At 40.7% G+C, this 17,620-nt stretch overlaps 1 protein-coding gene across 1 annotated transcript; it reads right to left on the bottom strand.

Annotated features, from left to right (window-relative positions):
- Positions 1–1,003: 1,003 nt before the first annotated feature.
- api5 (apoptosis inhibitor 5) lies at positions 1,004–13,959 on the bottom strand. Its single transcript, XM_030053461.1, has 14 exons — positions 13,637–13,959; positions 12,866–13,027; positions 12,581–12,674; positions 12,387–12,452; positions 11,450–11,601; positions 10,164–10,370; positions 9,545–9,649; positions 8,577–8,666; positions 5,800–5,981; positions 4,730–4,823; positions 4,470–4,526; positions 3,350–3,429; positions 2,544–2,686; positions 1,004–1,878 (listed from the first exon to the last, which is right to left on the bottom strand). Exons 1-14 carry the CDS (start codon positions 13,706–13,708, stop codon positions 1,799–1,801), a joined length of 1,584 nt encoding a protein of 527 aa, XP_029909321.1. The 5' UTR covers positions 13,709–13,959; the 3' UTR covers positions 1,004–1,798.
- Between the last annotated feature and the right edge of the window lie 3,661 nt (positions 13,960–17,620).

Raw genomic sequence — 17,620 nt, 5'->3', positions numbered from 1 at the left:
TTAAGTTCTGTGGGAGTCCATTCATCCAGACCAGTTTGTGTGAGATTTGGTAAGGTTTCCAGTCTTTCTTCACTCAAACACAATGGGGCTCGATTTGTATTGTTTGTGGAGCTCAAACTGTTGAAAAGTCTACATGTGAAAAACAGTGAAAGAGCTTTCTAAGAACAATGACATATCTGACATAAGCTAGGAAAGATCACAGCAAAGTGGAAACCTTGCTATATCACACAAACTAACACACAAACAATGGGCAATTGTCTTCTTTTGTTGTTGGCATTTTGGCTGAATGTTCCTTTAACCTCATCTGGATAATCCTGTCACTTGCTGATATTCCCGTTCTCAAAATGAGTTCCCCACTAATTTGTGAATTTTTAATTTGTGAATAAACATCAGACAAATAGGCAAAAAGGGACAAATATTCAGCTGCCATAAGGTTCAAGATCAGGTTTTGAACAAACTGTACAAATCGTTAACTTAAAAACTGCACACTGCTAATATTACAAAATGGGTTTGATGTACAGCATTGAACCAAATGATAGGGTGAGACCCAAAGGGCCCACACACATAATTTGGGTTATACGAACTAATGTTTTAAAGTCAAATATTTTCAGTCTTCCTTTCATTATTCATTCAAAAACTTTAATATGACAACTAGAGTTCAAAAGTGTTAGATAATTCTTCACCTGTACCATAATGCATCCACAATTGGCTTGTTGTCATTTACGTATAATGAAGGGGATGGCGGGGGCCCAAACTTTTCCAGATTATTTTCTAAATTTCCCAAACCTTTTGCACCGCGTCAACTGTCACTTCTTACATTTGTCCTAACCTTTCAAAGCATTGCAGGAATGCTTACATGCAGTGCACACTTGCTGCCTTTCTTTCAATGTCTGTGAGCAAGCCCTCAAGTAGTCGTGTTGTCGATATTTATATGCAAATATTTTAATTTTGCAGGGACAGCAGAACCATGTAGAGACACTGACCTAATGTAGGCTATTGCAGCAAAATTTATCCATCATCTTGTTTTAATGCAAAACTACTGAAACAACATCAGTTGTGCTTGTGACGCAGTCTGAAATCATTTTAAGTCATATTGTACAATGAAAATAAGCCAATAAGGGAAAATAAAATTGGGTTACTCTAAACCGCCTTGAGATAACTTTTGTTATGATTTGACGCTATACAAATAAAACTGAATTGAACTGAATGGGGTATGCAGTTCAACTACTATCAACTGCTACATGAACAAAAAAAAAGACAATAGGTGATACTTCCAAACATGTTTATGATAAAAATCCAATGAAACACCACTGACTCATACAAAGTAGCAATAGTCAGCCAATCGAATTCAAGCTCTAAAAAAACTTAAAGATTAAATAAAAAGGTAGAAAGAATGCATTCATCAACATAATGCAAAAAACAACATCTTTTTTTCTTTTCCTACAACAATCAGACAAAAATATTGATCAGTTACAACTTGGCAGTCTTTTGTTCCACAAAAATACACGCAATAATATTTAAAAAATGAAAAAAGGAGGGTTTACTTGAGCTATCGCCTTGGCCGAGTTGAATAAGGGGGAAAATGTTGAAGCGGTGGGTAGAAAAGTCCAAGCCTGTTCTCCATGAAGGAGATCCTGAAGACAAAGACTACATCCTGGAAATGTGTTTGAATGACAGAAACAGAAGATGTGTGGACAGGTTAAAAACAGGAGAAGTGGACGAAGGGTAGTTCGCCTTGATACGGCAAAAATCCTGATGTGCTGCAGTTCAGTGAATGTATGTCTTTTTTTATTTCATCTCAGTAGATTCGGCCTCGGCTCCTGTTGCCTCTGGCTCCGAAACCTCGTCCCCGTCCACCCCTGAAGCCTCCACGCTGCTCTGGAGTTGGTCAAAGTAAACATACAGAGAGGAGGTCAGTATGGATAAATCATTTCCACAATTCCTGTACATCCCCTATCTCAAAATCCTTATGTATACCAGACATTTCTTGACTGTATTTATGCTTTTGCCATGTTGATTTACAAGGACCAAGTGTCAAATAGTGACTGGATCTCTAATAATAGTGTTAAAAAACGTGAAAAAGAACAAAATCTAAGGAAATTTTGGTTGGTGTTAAACGTGACTGCTAATATGTCCAATACACCTCAGAACTGAATATCACAACAAATCAGCATTATTGTGCTTGTATAGGGACAGAATGACACAGCATGTTTCCAAACTTGGCACGTCTGTATTAAAAAAAACCTCCATGATCCCAAATTCCAGGGTTCCTACACCTTTTCTTAAATCAAATTTGAGCACATCTCAAGCATTTAAAAAGGTGTACTTGAGCTTTTGCAGCTCCTTACCGATGTTTACGGCAACTCAAAATGATTATATCACTTCTTCATCACATTAATTCAAATGTTACTGTAATGTAAACAACTAAAATTATTTTTAGTGAGAGAATTCTACAGAGGGGAGACAAACTAAAAAGGAAAACGCAACAAAGTTTCAAGTTTCAAAATGTAAAAGTACTAAGAAAAAAAGAAAAAGTTGCTTACCATAGTTAAAATTGCCGATGGTGGCACTGTATTTCCCACTGGGGGGGTTGTAAATTTGTCGTGCGTCCCTCCGGGGCAGAGGAGTGATCTGTTTCTTCATGCTGGCACCAGTGCCCATCTCCTCACCTGATGGGCGCTTGGGTCTGTACAAAGGGCACAATGGTTAGATGATGACCTCCAAGGGACACGCAGGTTAAGTCTGACATATCACAACACAGACGTTCCTGTTTGAAGCAAGTGATGTGGCTCCTGACTGTTTAATCCAAGGTATTTGTATCAACAAGAGGTAACACTGGTGTCAGAACATGAGAGTTAAGGGATAACCTCTGAGAGAGCAATTTGACAAATATTTATTTGAAAAACAAAAATCCAGAATTTAGGGACCTTCTCAAAGGCTATATATTTGCCCTAATTAGGAAAAAAAAATCAAGGAGTTTAACAGCTGAAAATCTGTAGACATACAGGCCAAGTTAGCAATATTACTGGGTCAAACAGCAAGAATTTATTTGTTTCTTTTAATCTGCTTGTGGACTGCCACACAGCACATGATGACAACACATGAATGGCAACCTGTTACAAAAGTGTGAGGTAAAAAAATGCTCAGTGTGTACTTAGTCTAAATGAAAATGAAGCATATTCTCTGATATGGAACTTTAGGAAAGGATTATTTTTGTGATGTATCCTGTCTGCAACACCCTTCTTCTAGGAAAAAAAACTGTAGTCTTCTGTAATATTGAAATGTCTGTGGTCAATACTATGATTTTGCTTATTTTTCCATTAACAGCCCAAGGAATGAGCACACTTACGCTACTGCCTCCGTCTTCTGGACAGGTTTCCACGACAGTGTAACTGTGCTCTTATATGATGGAGGGTTGTGGAAAAGATCCTAAAAGGACAATAGAGGTAAAGTGAATCTTCACTGTAAACACCATTTGATACAAAAACTAGTGCTATATACACATTGTGTGTACTGATTATGTGTTATCATGAAGAGAATCATGGACAGGTCTCACTGACGACACTGACTAACCAGATAACAGAGGGAACTGTTTATGACATCAGCATAAAGTGATACCGAGCAATAGGGACCAGTGTTTTTTGACATTTTGATGTTTTTTGATCTAATACCTTGTCATGAATATCGTGATGAAATTGCAAGTATGGCTTTTGCTGCTTTCACAAAACATTTATATAAGGAGATTTTGGGTGAACAATCATTAGTTATGTGGATATGATGACTAAGCGGGTAGCAGCAAATAACACAACAGCTGGAACAGTCTAACAAGTTCCGAAAATTACATCCCTTTATTGTAACACAGCCTTATGCCATTACACTACATAATCACTACATACTAGATAATCCAAAATCACAATATCAATATAATATTGATATATTGCACAGCCGTAGCATTAGTATTAACCAATACAGCATACTGTCTTTACTCAGCCAGAAGGGCTCCAGCTTTTCACTCTATGTGGAGCTTGTGAATTTTTTTTTTTTTTTTTTTTTTTAAAGGCACTGGGCTGTTATCCACGGGCCAAGGTGCAATGGCACAACCTGCACCTCTAGGATTTCCACCATGACAACCAAATCATCTGTCTAGGAACTGCTAATCCAACTAGTTTTGCTGGGCTAAATGAACATGAAGCTGTAGCAGCTGTATTGCTTTAATTGGCACAGGCTGTGTGCTGTGCCTAGAGCGCCTTGGGACAACCAAATGTGTTACCTAGCAAGCATTTTTAAATTTTCTATGTTTTTATATCAAAGCTCAGTTATTGTAAACTAAAGAAATGATAAAATGTGCTTACAGGTTATGAAGTCAAAGTGGAATTTTACTTTAAAGAAAATAACATCCCAGAAACAAAGCTGTGACCTGATGTCAGTATTTTATATTGATTCTCCCACTAAAGCTTTAAATAACTTACCTTGATGAGGACATTGATGTTGTTGGTGATCTTAAGAGCCACTACTTTGATCTTGTTCTGATTACACAAAAATATTAAGTTAGCGTTAGCAAGATTGTAGAACACAATGGCAAGAGCATGATTAGACTGTCAGCTGAATTGAGCTCAGTTTGCTCTTTTCTTGACTGCATGCAATATTAACTGATGGACTGGTAACTGAAGATAACTGATATGATTTCTTGCTGCAGTATGCAGAGTGAGTTGACAACAGCAGTTTTTACCTCATCTGTTTTCAGAGCATCTCCTGTCTTTCCTTGTAGTGCTACTCGTAGTTGTCTGATGTATACCTGCAGGCCTCTGGCAAAGTATTGTAACCTGTTGGACCACAAACATAAACACTTATCAATCAAGCTGATCCCCCAATAACAACTGACATAATGTATGTGTACTGAATGAATATAATGAATGAATCCATTTTATTTATTCTGCTTTTGTCTTGACACATATGGAGACCAAACGCAAAGTTGTTTCTGCACAATTCCTTCCATTTTCATGATGAGAACATTCACTGGCACACCACAGTTAGAATAAAACTTTATCTTGCTATACTATACATAATTCTCATAGTTGATCAGACTGATTAACATGGTTGAATCTCTGTACCAGACTGCTTGACGTTCACACAGCAAAATAACTGTTTTATGGATGGAAGTATTAAAGTAGCATAAGCAGTACAGGAGAAATACAAGCAAACAGGCTATTGATGATACCATCAAAACTGGCAATCACTGCTTGTGTCACACCGTTAATGCCAAGTTCAAATTACATGCTGTCAAAGTCAGATTGCTTGTAGTGTTCACACTAGACAACTCGCTGTCCGTGATTGGGAATCTTTAAGTTTGTTGTTAAGTTTGTACCCCCCATATAAAGAAGAGAGGTGGTGCGTGTACATTTGTGTGTATGTATGTGTGTGTGTGTGTGTGTGTGTGGGAGAAAAATGGATGGGTTCAGGAGCTGCTGTGGATGACAGAGGAGCCCCATGTCTCACTGGCTGTGGCTCATTGCAGACAGATCCAGATATTTAGCCTGCTAGATATCGGGGATGTTGGCAATGCATCGGTGAGCCACTTGGCTCATGTATTTGAACACTTCACACATTTTTATTTGCATGTGTGCATGCAAGTGAACACTGATTTGCCTCTGATCTGGGGCTTTTGTTGGTGAGCTCCAAAAACCATTGTGGAAAATCGAGCCTAAAATCATGTGGTGTGAACATGACAAAAGGTTACCACACCAAGTGTCCCTATAAACTAAGAGGCATATGCTTTTAGTATAACCTCTCCTCACTCACCTGATCTTGAAGTCTTTGAGGCGCTCACCATCCACCTTGTCAAGGAGGAAGTCGGGCAGCTTCTTGCCCAGCTGATGAAAGCTGTAGAGGAGACACTCCACATAACTGAACTGTAGTTTGGGCTCTTCGCTCACTGTGTTTTCCCCATTCTCCCCTTCCTCTGGAGGAAGAGGCATGAACTCCTAACACAGACAGAAACAAAAAGGCAGAAAAAAATCAAGACTGGAACCATTCTTTAGGCCAAGTTAACCTCTGCTTAGAAGATCACCATCTGTAATTTAGTGCAGAGTGGGGCTGAGTCAACACCGTCTACAAGGATATGAACCGACGATATGTCTATATGAACTGCAGACTGTGTCACCTCAACAATTTTGTGACCACAGGGGCGCTGCATAAATTGAGGATTGGGACTTTAACATCAGACATCTGTGAGTAATAAGGCAGAAATGAAATCCTTGTGTCAGTTCAGTGTGTTAAGTCAAATATTAACTGGTGAGAAAAGCCTAGTGATCAGTTGGGTCAGGTCGACGAAACCGGCATAAGCCAGGGGGAGTTTTTGAGGACACCCAATCATTTGGGAAGCCAAGCTAATACACACAAAACTGTTACTAAGTTGAAGGTAATGCTGGGCAATATGACCAAAAATTCATATCACGGTATAAATTGCATCCCTCACGGTAACGGTATATATCGCGGTATAAATGTTGCAGTGTAAAACTTATCATGGAAGTGTTTCTAAATGGGTTTTTTAGACCCTTTGCAAGGCTAAATTGTTTTAAAAACAATAACAACAAAAAAAGCAAAGATATAATGTAATTTTTTGAGCATTTATTGTCCAAAGAACAAGAGAGGTACAGATTTAGAAGTACAAAAATTCTCACAAAAATAAAGTGAATATTGTAAACAGTTCTCTTGTGCAAAAAGTGTCACAGAACATTTGGTTTAATATTTAAAATTAGCTGCAAACATAAACACTGAACTTTGGTTCCTCTAGTCCAAAGTGCAAAATTTTGGACTAGAGGACTTTGGGGGGTTACGACGGATCTTTTGTAGCACAGAGGAGATACGTTGCTCAAACACTCGGTATGTAGTATTATGAGTTGTAGAACATAATAAATTATCTTGAAGGAGTAGATGTTTACCAGTAAGCTTGACTCCAATAATTTAACAATATGTTAAATTATTATTTGTTTTAAAAATGCAAATTACTTATCAAACAGACCTAACAATTCAACTACCAATGAATGAGCAGGAGTATGCCTGTGATAACACAGATTGAATATGAAAAATAAGCCGAAGTGATACCTCTTCTCTAAATAGACAAGCTAAGCCAGTGTGCTGCTGTTAGCCAGTGAAACTACAGCAGAGTGGCACCTCTTCGCTTTGTTACACTATCTATGTCAGTGCGCTGCTGTAGCCTGGAAAGTTTCTCTGTCTTTTGGCTCGTGCGGTGCCGGTGCAGTTCAAATTCCGAGTTAAAAATAGATTCCGTTTTATTTATAATAGATTCCGTCCGCAATTCCGTGATCGATAAGTTGACGATACCACGGTAGAGCACAAATCTCTACCGTGGCTCAATTTATATCGTTTCAACCGTCATACCGTGTATACCGCACAGCACTAGTTGAAGGCATTGCACGGTGGTATTGTGTCATAAGGTATTAGTTTAGTTTGTTACTTATGCCTCTGGCTCATTTCACTAACAATTTAATTTCAACTTGTATCAACCTACAAGTTCCACCGCCCTTTGTCATCTTTCTTTCTGCAAAAAGCTACATTTACAACATTATATGAAACTAAATCGTGACCAACTTCGAGCAGGGGCTAAACAGGGGCCAGAGAAAGAACCGACCACGTCATTGGTGGGCGGGGTTACAGACCCAAACGGGAACAGCGAACGCTATAAACGTATAGCTAAACGTAGTCGTCATTCATTCCGACCACGAATACGACGGTTAGCCAGCAATAGTTTTTTTGCCTCCGGATCGCAATGTAGGCTTGTAAAGACACGAGCAGTATTTGCATCGCTACGGTGGGTGGTCCATTTGTTGTCCATGTTTGTTATTGTGATTCCAAGCGAGCATCTCGCACAGCCACACCCACGTGATCACGTTTTACGCTGACATCATGACGTGGGTCTGACTTGGCGCCGCTTGGCTCTTGGCCGATGGAAAAGCAAACCGATTCTTTGTTGGAACCAGTTAAGCACTGGCTCTAGCACCAGCACCGATCTAGCACCAGGTTCTTTTTCATGGAAAAGGGGCATGCAAGAGAAGAGATGCGCATTTGTAGTCAGGCCCAGTAGTGAAAAACAAAGGTTTTAGTCACTATAGATGCACTGTCGACAGGCAAATAATGATAATAATAAAAATAATAAAATCCCCGAAAATCCCTTTCATCCTGTAGGTGTCCCACGGGAATGTCTACGCATCCTAAACACATTTTTTTCCATCACCGGGACTACATTAGTCTTGAGCCCTAACTCCTAGGCCAGCTGTGAAACTCTGAGCAGGTGAAGTGAATAAGTAATGCTCTTTGTCTCCGTCAACAGCTACTCCTGAAATACCTTAAGCCAGAAAATTAATCCTCAATTGCCCAGAGGCCAACAGAAGAAAACTGGCTGTACTGGACAGCATCCAGGCTGTGGTTGTGTGTGACTGCATGAGTGCTCGGCAACACCCTTCCCTGGATAGATCAAGAGGAACAACCTAATGTGTAGTTATAAGAGCATGTACACCTTTGTGTGTGGCTATAGCAGCAGTCTGCTCAGTTCTTACCAGCAGCTTGTTGAACAGCATGTTGAGGTTAGCCTCCAGCTTCTCCATGTCTCCGCAGAACGGACTCATCTCAGCCAGTAGCTTCAGCACCTACATAAACACATGAGTTTATCAGATCCCCTCACAGGCTGAACTGTGCATTGCTAATGAGAAAGTGCTACATGGTGCAGACTAATGATCCATTAACAGCATGGAGTTGGCCAGCACCTCTGACAGGTGGCTGCCACGCTGACTTTGTTTACTACTACCACCGCTCACCAAATGTCAGGCATTAGGAAATTCAAATTCACACCAGTGGACATATTTATCAAGCCTTGCAAGGACTGAGGGGCTGATTCAGACTTCCTGACTAAATTCATGCTAGGAAACTTTTGTCCACTGGCCTCAGCAGCTCCATGTAACAACTGATAGCCTGCCCAAGTGGCTGGTAGAGCAGCTAATTGTAAGCCAGAGGGAAAGATTCACAAGCAGTTGGGTAGTGATAATTTCCTTTTTTGTGCAACCTCTATAGGGAAAAAAGATTTAACATCCACTAAAGATGGTTAGCAAATCCCAGGTAGGTCAAAATGCTATACAAAGCAGGACTGAAGAGACAACATTATCAAAACTTAAGTCTTACTCAAGACTTAACTTGCTCAACGAGGCAGAAGTTGCTTAAAATAATTTTGTTACAATTATCACAAATATTTCATGTTAGGACAACAAGAGCGAGATGGATCACGATGCAATAAGATCTCTGCTTCTAAGTTTGGTTTAAATAAGGCATGCTGGTGAGCAACCCTCAGAACTGGTGTGGTACTGAACAGTGTTCAAATAATGGCAATAGTGGGATTAGCCAGGACCAAATGACGCCAATCCAGAAGGCAGCATGGGTGTGATCATCAACACGCAATAACATTAATTGGGGGGGGGGGTGCCATTAGACATGAACGGAAGTTAAAGATATAAAAAACTCTGGACAAACTAACCTCCAACTGAATGTCCAGCTCAGCTGCAGGACTGGTGAGGGTGCTGAGGTTGGGCAGGACATGTTCACAGAAGTAGGTTACAAAACGTGTGGAATGAACATTTTTCTAGAAGGGGGTAAAAAAAAATAATAATAATTGTGGTTAAATGACGATTTCATGGAATGACTGAATGCACAACTTATAAATATATATAACAGTTTGATTATAAGCAATGGCAACGGGCATGTTTGAGTATGCAGAGATGTGTGTTTACTGGTGAGTTATCAGAGAAGAACTCATGTGCCCACAGCTGTTTCCACTGTACAAACATAGATGTTAGCAACAATTTGAAATATACAAGGGTTTTCTTCTATTCAGACAATATGTCTGAATAAAAGAAAACCCTTGTATATCACTATAAAGACAAAATGAACTTAATCAGTTGAACAATTTGAAATCATGAGCATTTCTTCCAAAATAGCAATAAATGTTATTGTTCCACTATTTTTATTTAAATCATAAAAGAAATATTTATAAGACTCAATAATAAGCAAATAAACAGAACTAAAGCACCTAATGTGCATTTCGTACACCAAATGGTCTGAGACTCTGTGTTATTAAGTGTGTGGGTTCGACTCACAGAGAAGAGGGGCAGGGCCTGCCGTGTGCACTGCAGGAGACGGTCCACAGTGTCAGGGTCTGCAGGATTGAGGGCTTGCTCCAAGAAGGCTTGCTCCACCACCAGTTCCACCAGCTGCTGGCGCCCATTCACCGTCTGCAGCACCCGCAGGCCAGACACCACACGCATCAGCAGCACAAACTCTTCCCCTGTCACATCCTCCAGCACCTGGGGAGAAAGCAGGGCATGAAATACAGTCTTGATCAATATGCGTTCTTGTCCATTCTTGTGTCTCCGTTAATGTTTGTTATGACATCTAACAGCTTAAGTATGACTCCAAAACAACAAACTGCCAAGGGCTGGTAGACTAAAAAATGCTCACTTGCTAACAACAATTTTTACTGTCCATACACTTGTCTATATAGCATTATTTCATTATCAGAGTAATATTAAGTGCTTTCCAAAAACGATGGTGTCTCAAGATAACAAAACAATCACTCCCAGCTCCTCTCTTATTATACTCCCCTTATTTGAACTCTTATTTGCCATTATTTTACTGTCCTCTGTGACACCATTGCCTCTGAGTTAACTGAGATTGATTAAGTGGTTTCACGCTTTGGCTGAGAGAACAGTCACAATAACAAATAAAGTAATTAATTGTTTTAATTAAAACAGCGATTTATTCACATAGTGCCGTTTGATCTTTCTGTTACCCAAATTATTCTGAGCCCAGCTGTTGCACGCAGCAAACTTAACTTCCTTTCCTTCTGATGACAGATCACATATTTTACCCTGAGCCAGCTTCAGTGTATTTCCAAATACAGACTGCACTCTTTGGAGAAAAACTTCACTCTTCTTCCTTGCACACACACTATGCTCTTGTCAAACAATTTCTTAAAGATTATAGGTCATGAATAATTATAGACAAAATGTAAGCAAAACATCAGACGTGGTTATAACAATGCAGTTAGCCTATTTGAACATACTAAATATGCATTTTTGATTAGTTATGATCATTTACTTTGATTAAAAAAGATTCACACCATACTTTAGGTAAATAAGTTCTCTGCAATTAGGCAGAAAAAAATGTGTGCATATATCAATGTTGGGAATCTGCCAGTTGGAAAACACTGACATACCGGATCTTGGCAACAACAGAGAAGAACCTTAAGATTATGGTGTTAATTTCCAACGATTCTGCATGGTGGTTCATCACAGCATGGTGTGACATGCTGTGATGAAATTACCTTGGTCATTCCACAACCACAGCTAGGGTAAAATGATTAAAAAATATGCTGTCAGCATACCTTCTTTGTCTCTGAGAAGACATAGTCCTCCACTTCCTTGGTCATGACGTCCTCCGGCAGCGTCTTAAGTTTGACTGACAGAAACTTAATGGCTCTTTCTCGCACTATGTCCTCTCCCTGCAGGATCTGGGAGAAGAGACCTCCAAGAGTACCTGAAAGACAGCAGACACAAGTATTAACAGGGTCCCCACTCTTGAGGAAATTAGGACACAATTTTCAGTGACATATGTACATGTTAGCTGTTTCTCACATAAAGTCAACTTGGAATGATTCAAATTGGACACAGTGGTCAACTATCTTGGAAACCGTGTGGAATCAATGTCTCTAAATAAACGCTGTCAACATGCTTGAGGTGTACATCACATTACGCATGTGAAAAAATGAACAAACTAAAAACACACACGTTGATCAAACACTGACGATCAAACCATTATTTTGTGCATTTTTTGGCCTGTTTGCCTTCCAACCATGTGGCATGGCAAAAGATGATTGCTGGGTATCAACAGGTGCTGAGATGGGCTGTCAGCAGCTAAAAATGTGAGCTCAGGAGAACATCTGAAAATGTGATCTCAGCGAAACTTCATAATTTTCTAGGATGTCATGACTATTTCCAAGACATTCTATGAGTTTTTTTTAATTTTCTAGGTGAATGAATGGAAAACTAGTCCAAAAGTTTCCAGGATTTCGAGGACACATGGGAACCCTGATTAAGGCTCTCAACCGTAATTGTGATCAAGGTCATTTATGGAGCTGACATATCCAGATGGACCTTTTCATATGGCCAAGAAAATGTCTAGATAATTCCAGTGAGAGAAACATTTAAGCAATATCCTTTTCATAATACTCTGCACAACTCTAACTGGGCTTGAGAGGAGACAAGCATACAATAGCTTTGTTTTGCTGGTAGAGTACGGTGGCGTGCAAAAGCAACACTTACCCTTGGCATCTATCTTGAAGATGGAAATGAGTGCTGCATTCACTTGGTTGAACTCTGCCGTGTCATCTAGAAACACAAAAGATTATGCAGGGAACATGTGATATGCTAGAAAATAAAGGTAAAATCAGATCATGAGTCCAGGTCTTCAAGGGTACATGAAAGACTATCAACATTTAGCTAGAGACCTCCAATACCTGTCTGGAGAAGTTGGGTGAGAATATCTGCCACCCTAAGAGTGTTCTCGCCTGTTGCAAAACGTGGGAGTTCCTTGATAGCCTGTCGTCGAATCTGCACGTACATAAATGCATAGACACACAGAGGGTTTGTTAGATTACTTCCATGAGAGCATAGGTTCAAGACAGCAATGTGAAACGAAAAGCCTGAAATTTTGACTGTAGTCTGCTTACAGTACAAATCAACCAGCGCATCTACCACTCAGTCTATCAAACACTGTCAACAGCTGTGGCACTAAAACTCACCGATACATCTTCATCTTCACAGAGATCAAGCTGGGCATGAATGGCTGCATCAGCCAGTTCTGGGAAGCTGCTGAAGAACTTGGGAATAAACTGTGCTGCCAGGCGCTTCTCCTTAGCGCCACTTTTCACGCCATCCAGGATCACCTGGTAAGCATCTTTGTGCTGGAAGCAATACAAACAAAGAATGCATGATAAAGGTGTAGTTACCATGAGCACAACGTGGAGCACTTGCTTGAATAAATGATAAAGATATTAAGTTCTCGGAAATTCGCTATGTGGTAAACAATGATTCTTCTAATTTATTATTTTAATTAATTTTCTTTTGGTGTAGGCACTCTGATTAGTGACCTGCCAATTGATGGGAACAGTCAAAAAGTTTCGTCAACACCAATGTTACTGTTAGCTGGTAAGAATTTATTTTATTAAGCGTGAATTTGAATCGTGAAGTTTTGAATCACGCACTGTGTTATTTGGTTTTACCGTTATCGGTCTAGCTAGAAAAACGCAAGCGCATGATTAAGACGAACCTGTTTACTTAAAGTTAATGAATGTCGAGGATCAAGTTTACTACTGCTTAGCAGGGATGCTACGACGGAGCTAATTAGCTTGATCACTACGTAGCAACAGTGAGCCTTGTGCGTACGGCATGGTTACATAAGGCAGGAAAGTTATCAGCAGTCGCGGTTAACTACCTTGGCTAGGCAACGCAAACCTTGGTTGATTAACTGAAAACAACTGTACTGAAACTTGGCAGCCGTGCATTTACGTTACCTGGCTAACGTTGTCCTTAGCATCAGCGAGGACCCCGTAGCTTCGATACAGCTCCTCGATAGTGACCGCCATCGGCGTGCGTCCGAGTGCCTCTTATGATAAGACCGCTGATAAATCCACAAAAACCCTTTCGGGTCACCCTTTTCTCCGCTTTTCTCCCACAGTAACACAAACACTGCTGTATTATAGAGCAATGTGTAATGAGGAAATGGGATAAGGAGAGAAAAATTCGAGAAAGCAGTGAATGAAACCCCCGCTGTCCGCCCGTTCCCGCAACGTTTGCTAGCTTACTTGCTACGGAAAAAATGGTACTGCACATGCGCAAGCTTCGCCAACCGCCCAAGGGCTGCAACACGTGACAGGGGAACGCGCAGTAAATATGCGCAGGAGCAGCACTCGAGCGTTTCTGTTGTTTTTTGTTTTTTATTTGATTAAATTCAGGTCAAGTACAGTACAGGCCAAAAGTTTGGACACACCTTCTCATTCAATGCGTTTCCTTTATTTTCATGACTATTTACATTGTAGATTCTCACTGAAGGAATCAAAACTATGAATGAACACATGTGGAGTTATGTACTTAACAAAAAAAGGTGAAATAACCGAAAACATGTTTTATATTCTAGTTTCTTCAAAATAGCCACCCTTTGCTCTGATTACTGCTTTGCACACTCTTGGCATTCTCTCGATGAGCTTCAAGAGGTAGTCACCTGAAATGGTTTTCACTTCACAGGTGTGCCTTATCGGGGTTAATTTGTGAAATTTCTTGCTTTATCATTAGCTGGGTTTCCATCCAAATATATCGAAATTTTTGAGCGAATTTTGTCCAAATGCACAACAAAAAGTCGCATTTTCTTTTATCGATGCGCTGAGAAATCCACCCCCTCCAAGCGAAATAAAATGCGAATAAAAATAGGTGAAACCCAGGGTTTCCATCCACCTATTTTTAATTCATAGATTGCGAACAAAAAAAAAAACGCCAGAAATTCAAAAACGGCCGAAAATTCGCAAAAAAGTTTTTACGCTTGGAGGGGGTGGATTTCTCAGCGTATCGATAAAAGAAAATGCGACTTTTGCTGTGGAAACAGGTTTTGCGAATAAACGATGACTGGACCGGATACCACGTCACACTTCTACGCTACAGTCTTATTATTAGTTATTGTTATTATTATTATTAGTGTCTTATTCTTTATTTAGGGATGGTTCGGTACGAAGTTAGCGCTGCCAAAATAGTAACCAGACTTTTCCCAAGAGCCGACAAGTTCAGCAGGAATCTGTCCCTGATCAGCTGTTGAGTGTCAGCTGAGTATTTGCTGTTGTTCAGTGGACACAGACGCTATCTTATGACGTCATCTCACGGCGCACTCTCCTCTCAATAATCGCAAAACAAAGCTAATGGAAACAGGCATAAATTCTCATTTTCTTTTGCGCATTTTGACAAAATTCGCTCAAAAATTTCGATATATTTGGATGGAAACCCAGTGACTGGGGTTGGGACCATTAGTTGTGTTGTGCAGAAGTCAGGTTACTACACAGCCGACAGCCCTATTGGACAACTGTTAAAATTCATATTATGGCAAGAACCAATCAGCTAACTAAAGAAAAACGAGTGGCCATCATTACTTTAAGAAATGAAGGTCAGTCAGTCCGGAAAATTGCAAAAACTTTAAATGTGTCCCCAAGTGGAGTCGCAAAAACCATCAAGCGCTGCAACGAAACTGGCACACATGAGGACCGACCCAGGAAAGGAAGACCAAGAGCCACCTCTGCTTCTGAGGACAAGTTCATCCGAGTCACCAGCTTCAGAAATCGCAAGTTAACAGCAGCTCAGATCACAGACCAGATAAATGCCACACAGAGTTCTAGCAGCAGACCCATCTCTAGAACAACTGTTAAGAGGAGACTGCGCGAATCACGCCTTCATGGTCAAATAGCTGCTAGGAAACCACTGCAAAGGAGAGGCAACAAGCAGAAGACATTTGTTTCGGCCAAGAAACACTAGGAATGGACATTAGACCAGTGGAAATCTGTGCTTTGGTCTTGTTACAATTGGCCGTATAGTTCAATGTTTCTTGCATTAGCCAATGTATTACCAGAGCCCGTCTACGACGAGCCTTGCCACTCTCCATTAACCCCCGTTGTATCGAACTTGGTTGCAGTTCCACCGTAATTCCACTGGGGGTGATCGCGGGCGAGTGCAGAATGAATGGGGCTCTATGGAGCTAAACGGTTAAATTTGTCTCTTACTCCTGTTTATGGTTGAAAAATCGCAAATACTGTTGTAGTTTCTGAAAGCTCAATATGGATTATAGGTTAAAAGTGAAATTAGTGAGAACTTATATCCTTTCAGTTTCCTACAGTTTGGGCTGTTGTTGGCCATAACACGCTAGCATTTGCTAATGAATGCTGATTGGTCAGTGACGGACTTGCGGCTGTTTACGACAAGGGATCCCACTCGATGGCACCTGAGGACCAAGAGAAACGGGAAACACCACTCTTAAGGAGGACTTTTCCATCAAAGTTGATATTTGTGTGTACAGAGAATGTCTAATATAGCACAGGCGGGCTCTCTCGAGTGTCTCCGTCTGCTCTCCGGAGATGGGCTCTGGAAATCGCCGTAAAGCAGCACCTCTCAATGTGTGACGTCATCACACTTTTTGAACGGCTTTTTAGAACAGATAGGTGAACTTAAAAAAATCCAATATTCAGCTGAGTGTATTTTTTTAGCCCCCCCCCCTTTTTTTTTTTTTGCAAAACAGTATTCAAATTACTTGACAAAAATTATTTCCAGAGAAAAGTGGATTTTTAGGGGTGTAGCCCACAGACATACAGACATACTTTCTATGTCTATGGTGTAGCCCCATAGACTCCCATTCATTCTGCACTCGCCCGCGAGCGCCCTCACATGGACAGAGGCGTGTTTCCGAGACCCGGAAGTTAGACGAGAGTGCCACTTCTCCCTATATTAGAGATTCTCTGGTATTACATAGTTCAGGGCAGCTTGGCTGCTAAGCAGAGGATAGACACAGTTATGGATGGATTCCACATGCCTGGTTCCCACTGTGAAGCATGGAGGAGGAGGTGAGATGGTGTGGGGGTGTTTTGCTGGTGACACTGTTGGGGATTTATTCAAAATTGAAGGCACACTGAACCAGCATGGCTACCACAGCATCCTGCAGCGACATGCCATCCCATCCGGTTTGCGTTTAGTTGGACCATCATTTATTTTTCAACAGGACAATGACCCCAAACACACCTCCAGGCTGTGTAAGGGCTATTTGACCAAGAAGGAGAGTGATGGAGTGCTGCGGCAGATGACCTGGCCTCCACAGTCACCGGACCTGAACCCAATCCAGATGGTTTGGGGTGAGCTGGACCGCAGAGTGAAGGCAAAGGGGCCAACAAGTGCTAAACACCTCTGGGAACTCCTTCAAGACTGTTGGAAAACCATTTCAGGTGACTACCTCTTGAAGCTCATCGAGAGAATGCCAAGAGTGTGAGCCTGATCGCTGCCTGAGATCTTCCAGCAGGGCCCTACTTGCCGTTCCGAGGGCCCAGCTCATCACCAAAGGGGACCGAGCCTTTTCCGTCCGGGCCCCTAAGCTGTGGAACTCCCTACCGGGAGATCTCAGGCAGGCTAACTCAGTTTCTTCTTTTAAATCTCTTCTTAAGACTCACTTTTATCGCGTGGCCTTTTACTAAGCAGTGGTTTTAATGTAACTTGTATGTTTTTATTGTCTGTGAGATCTTTTAATACCTTGTTTTATCTTGTTTTATGTATTTGTATTATGTTTTATTGTTGTATGGGATCTTTTAGTAATTTATCGTTGTTTTATGTGTGTTTATTTGTAATTTGTTTTTATTGGAAAGCACCTTGTAACCTTGGTTTGGAAAGGTGCTATATAAATAAAATAAAATAATAAAAGAGTGTGCAAAGCAGTAATCAGAGCAAAGGGTGGCTATTTTGAAGAAACTAGAATATAAAAC

Source organism: Myripristis murdjan, chromosome 6, assembly GCF_902150065.1.
Source record: "Myripristis murdjan chromosome 6, fMyrMur1.1, whole genome shotgun sequence".
NCBI classification, from domain to species: Eukaryota; Metazoa; Chordata; class Actinopteri; order Holocentriformes; family Holocentridae; genus Myripristis; species Myripristis murdjan.
This window is presented reverse-complemented; position numbering and strand designations above follow the sequence as displayed.

Excerpts from the sequence above, each read along its gene's own strand:
- api5 (XM_030053461.1), bottom strand. The coding sequence starts at position 13,708 with ATGGCGGTCACTATCGAGGAGCTGTATCGAAGCTACGGGGTCCTCGCT. Across the intron at positions 10,371-11,449 it reads TCTTCTCAGAGACAAAGAAG|GTGCTGGAGGATGTGACAGG; the intron begins GTATGCTGACAG and ends CTTTCTCCCCAG. Across the intron at positions 3,430-4,469 it reads ACATCAATGTCCTCATCAAG|GATCTTTTCCACAACCCTCC; the intron begins GTAAGTTATTTA and ends TTGTCCTTTTAG.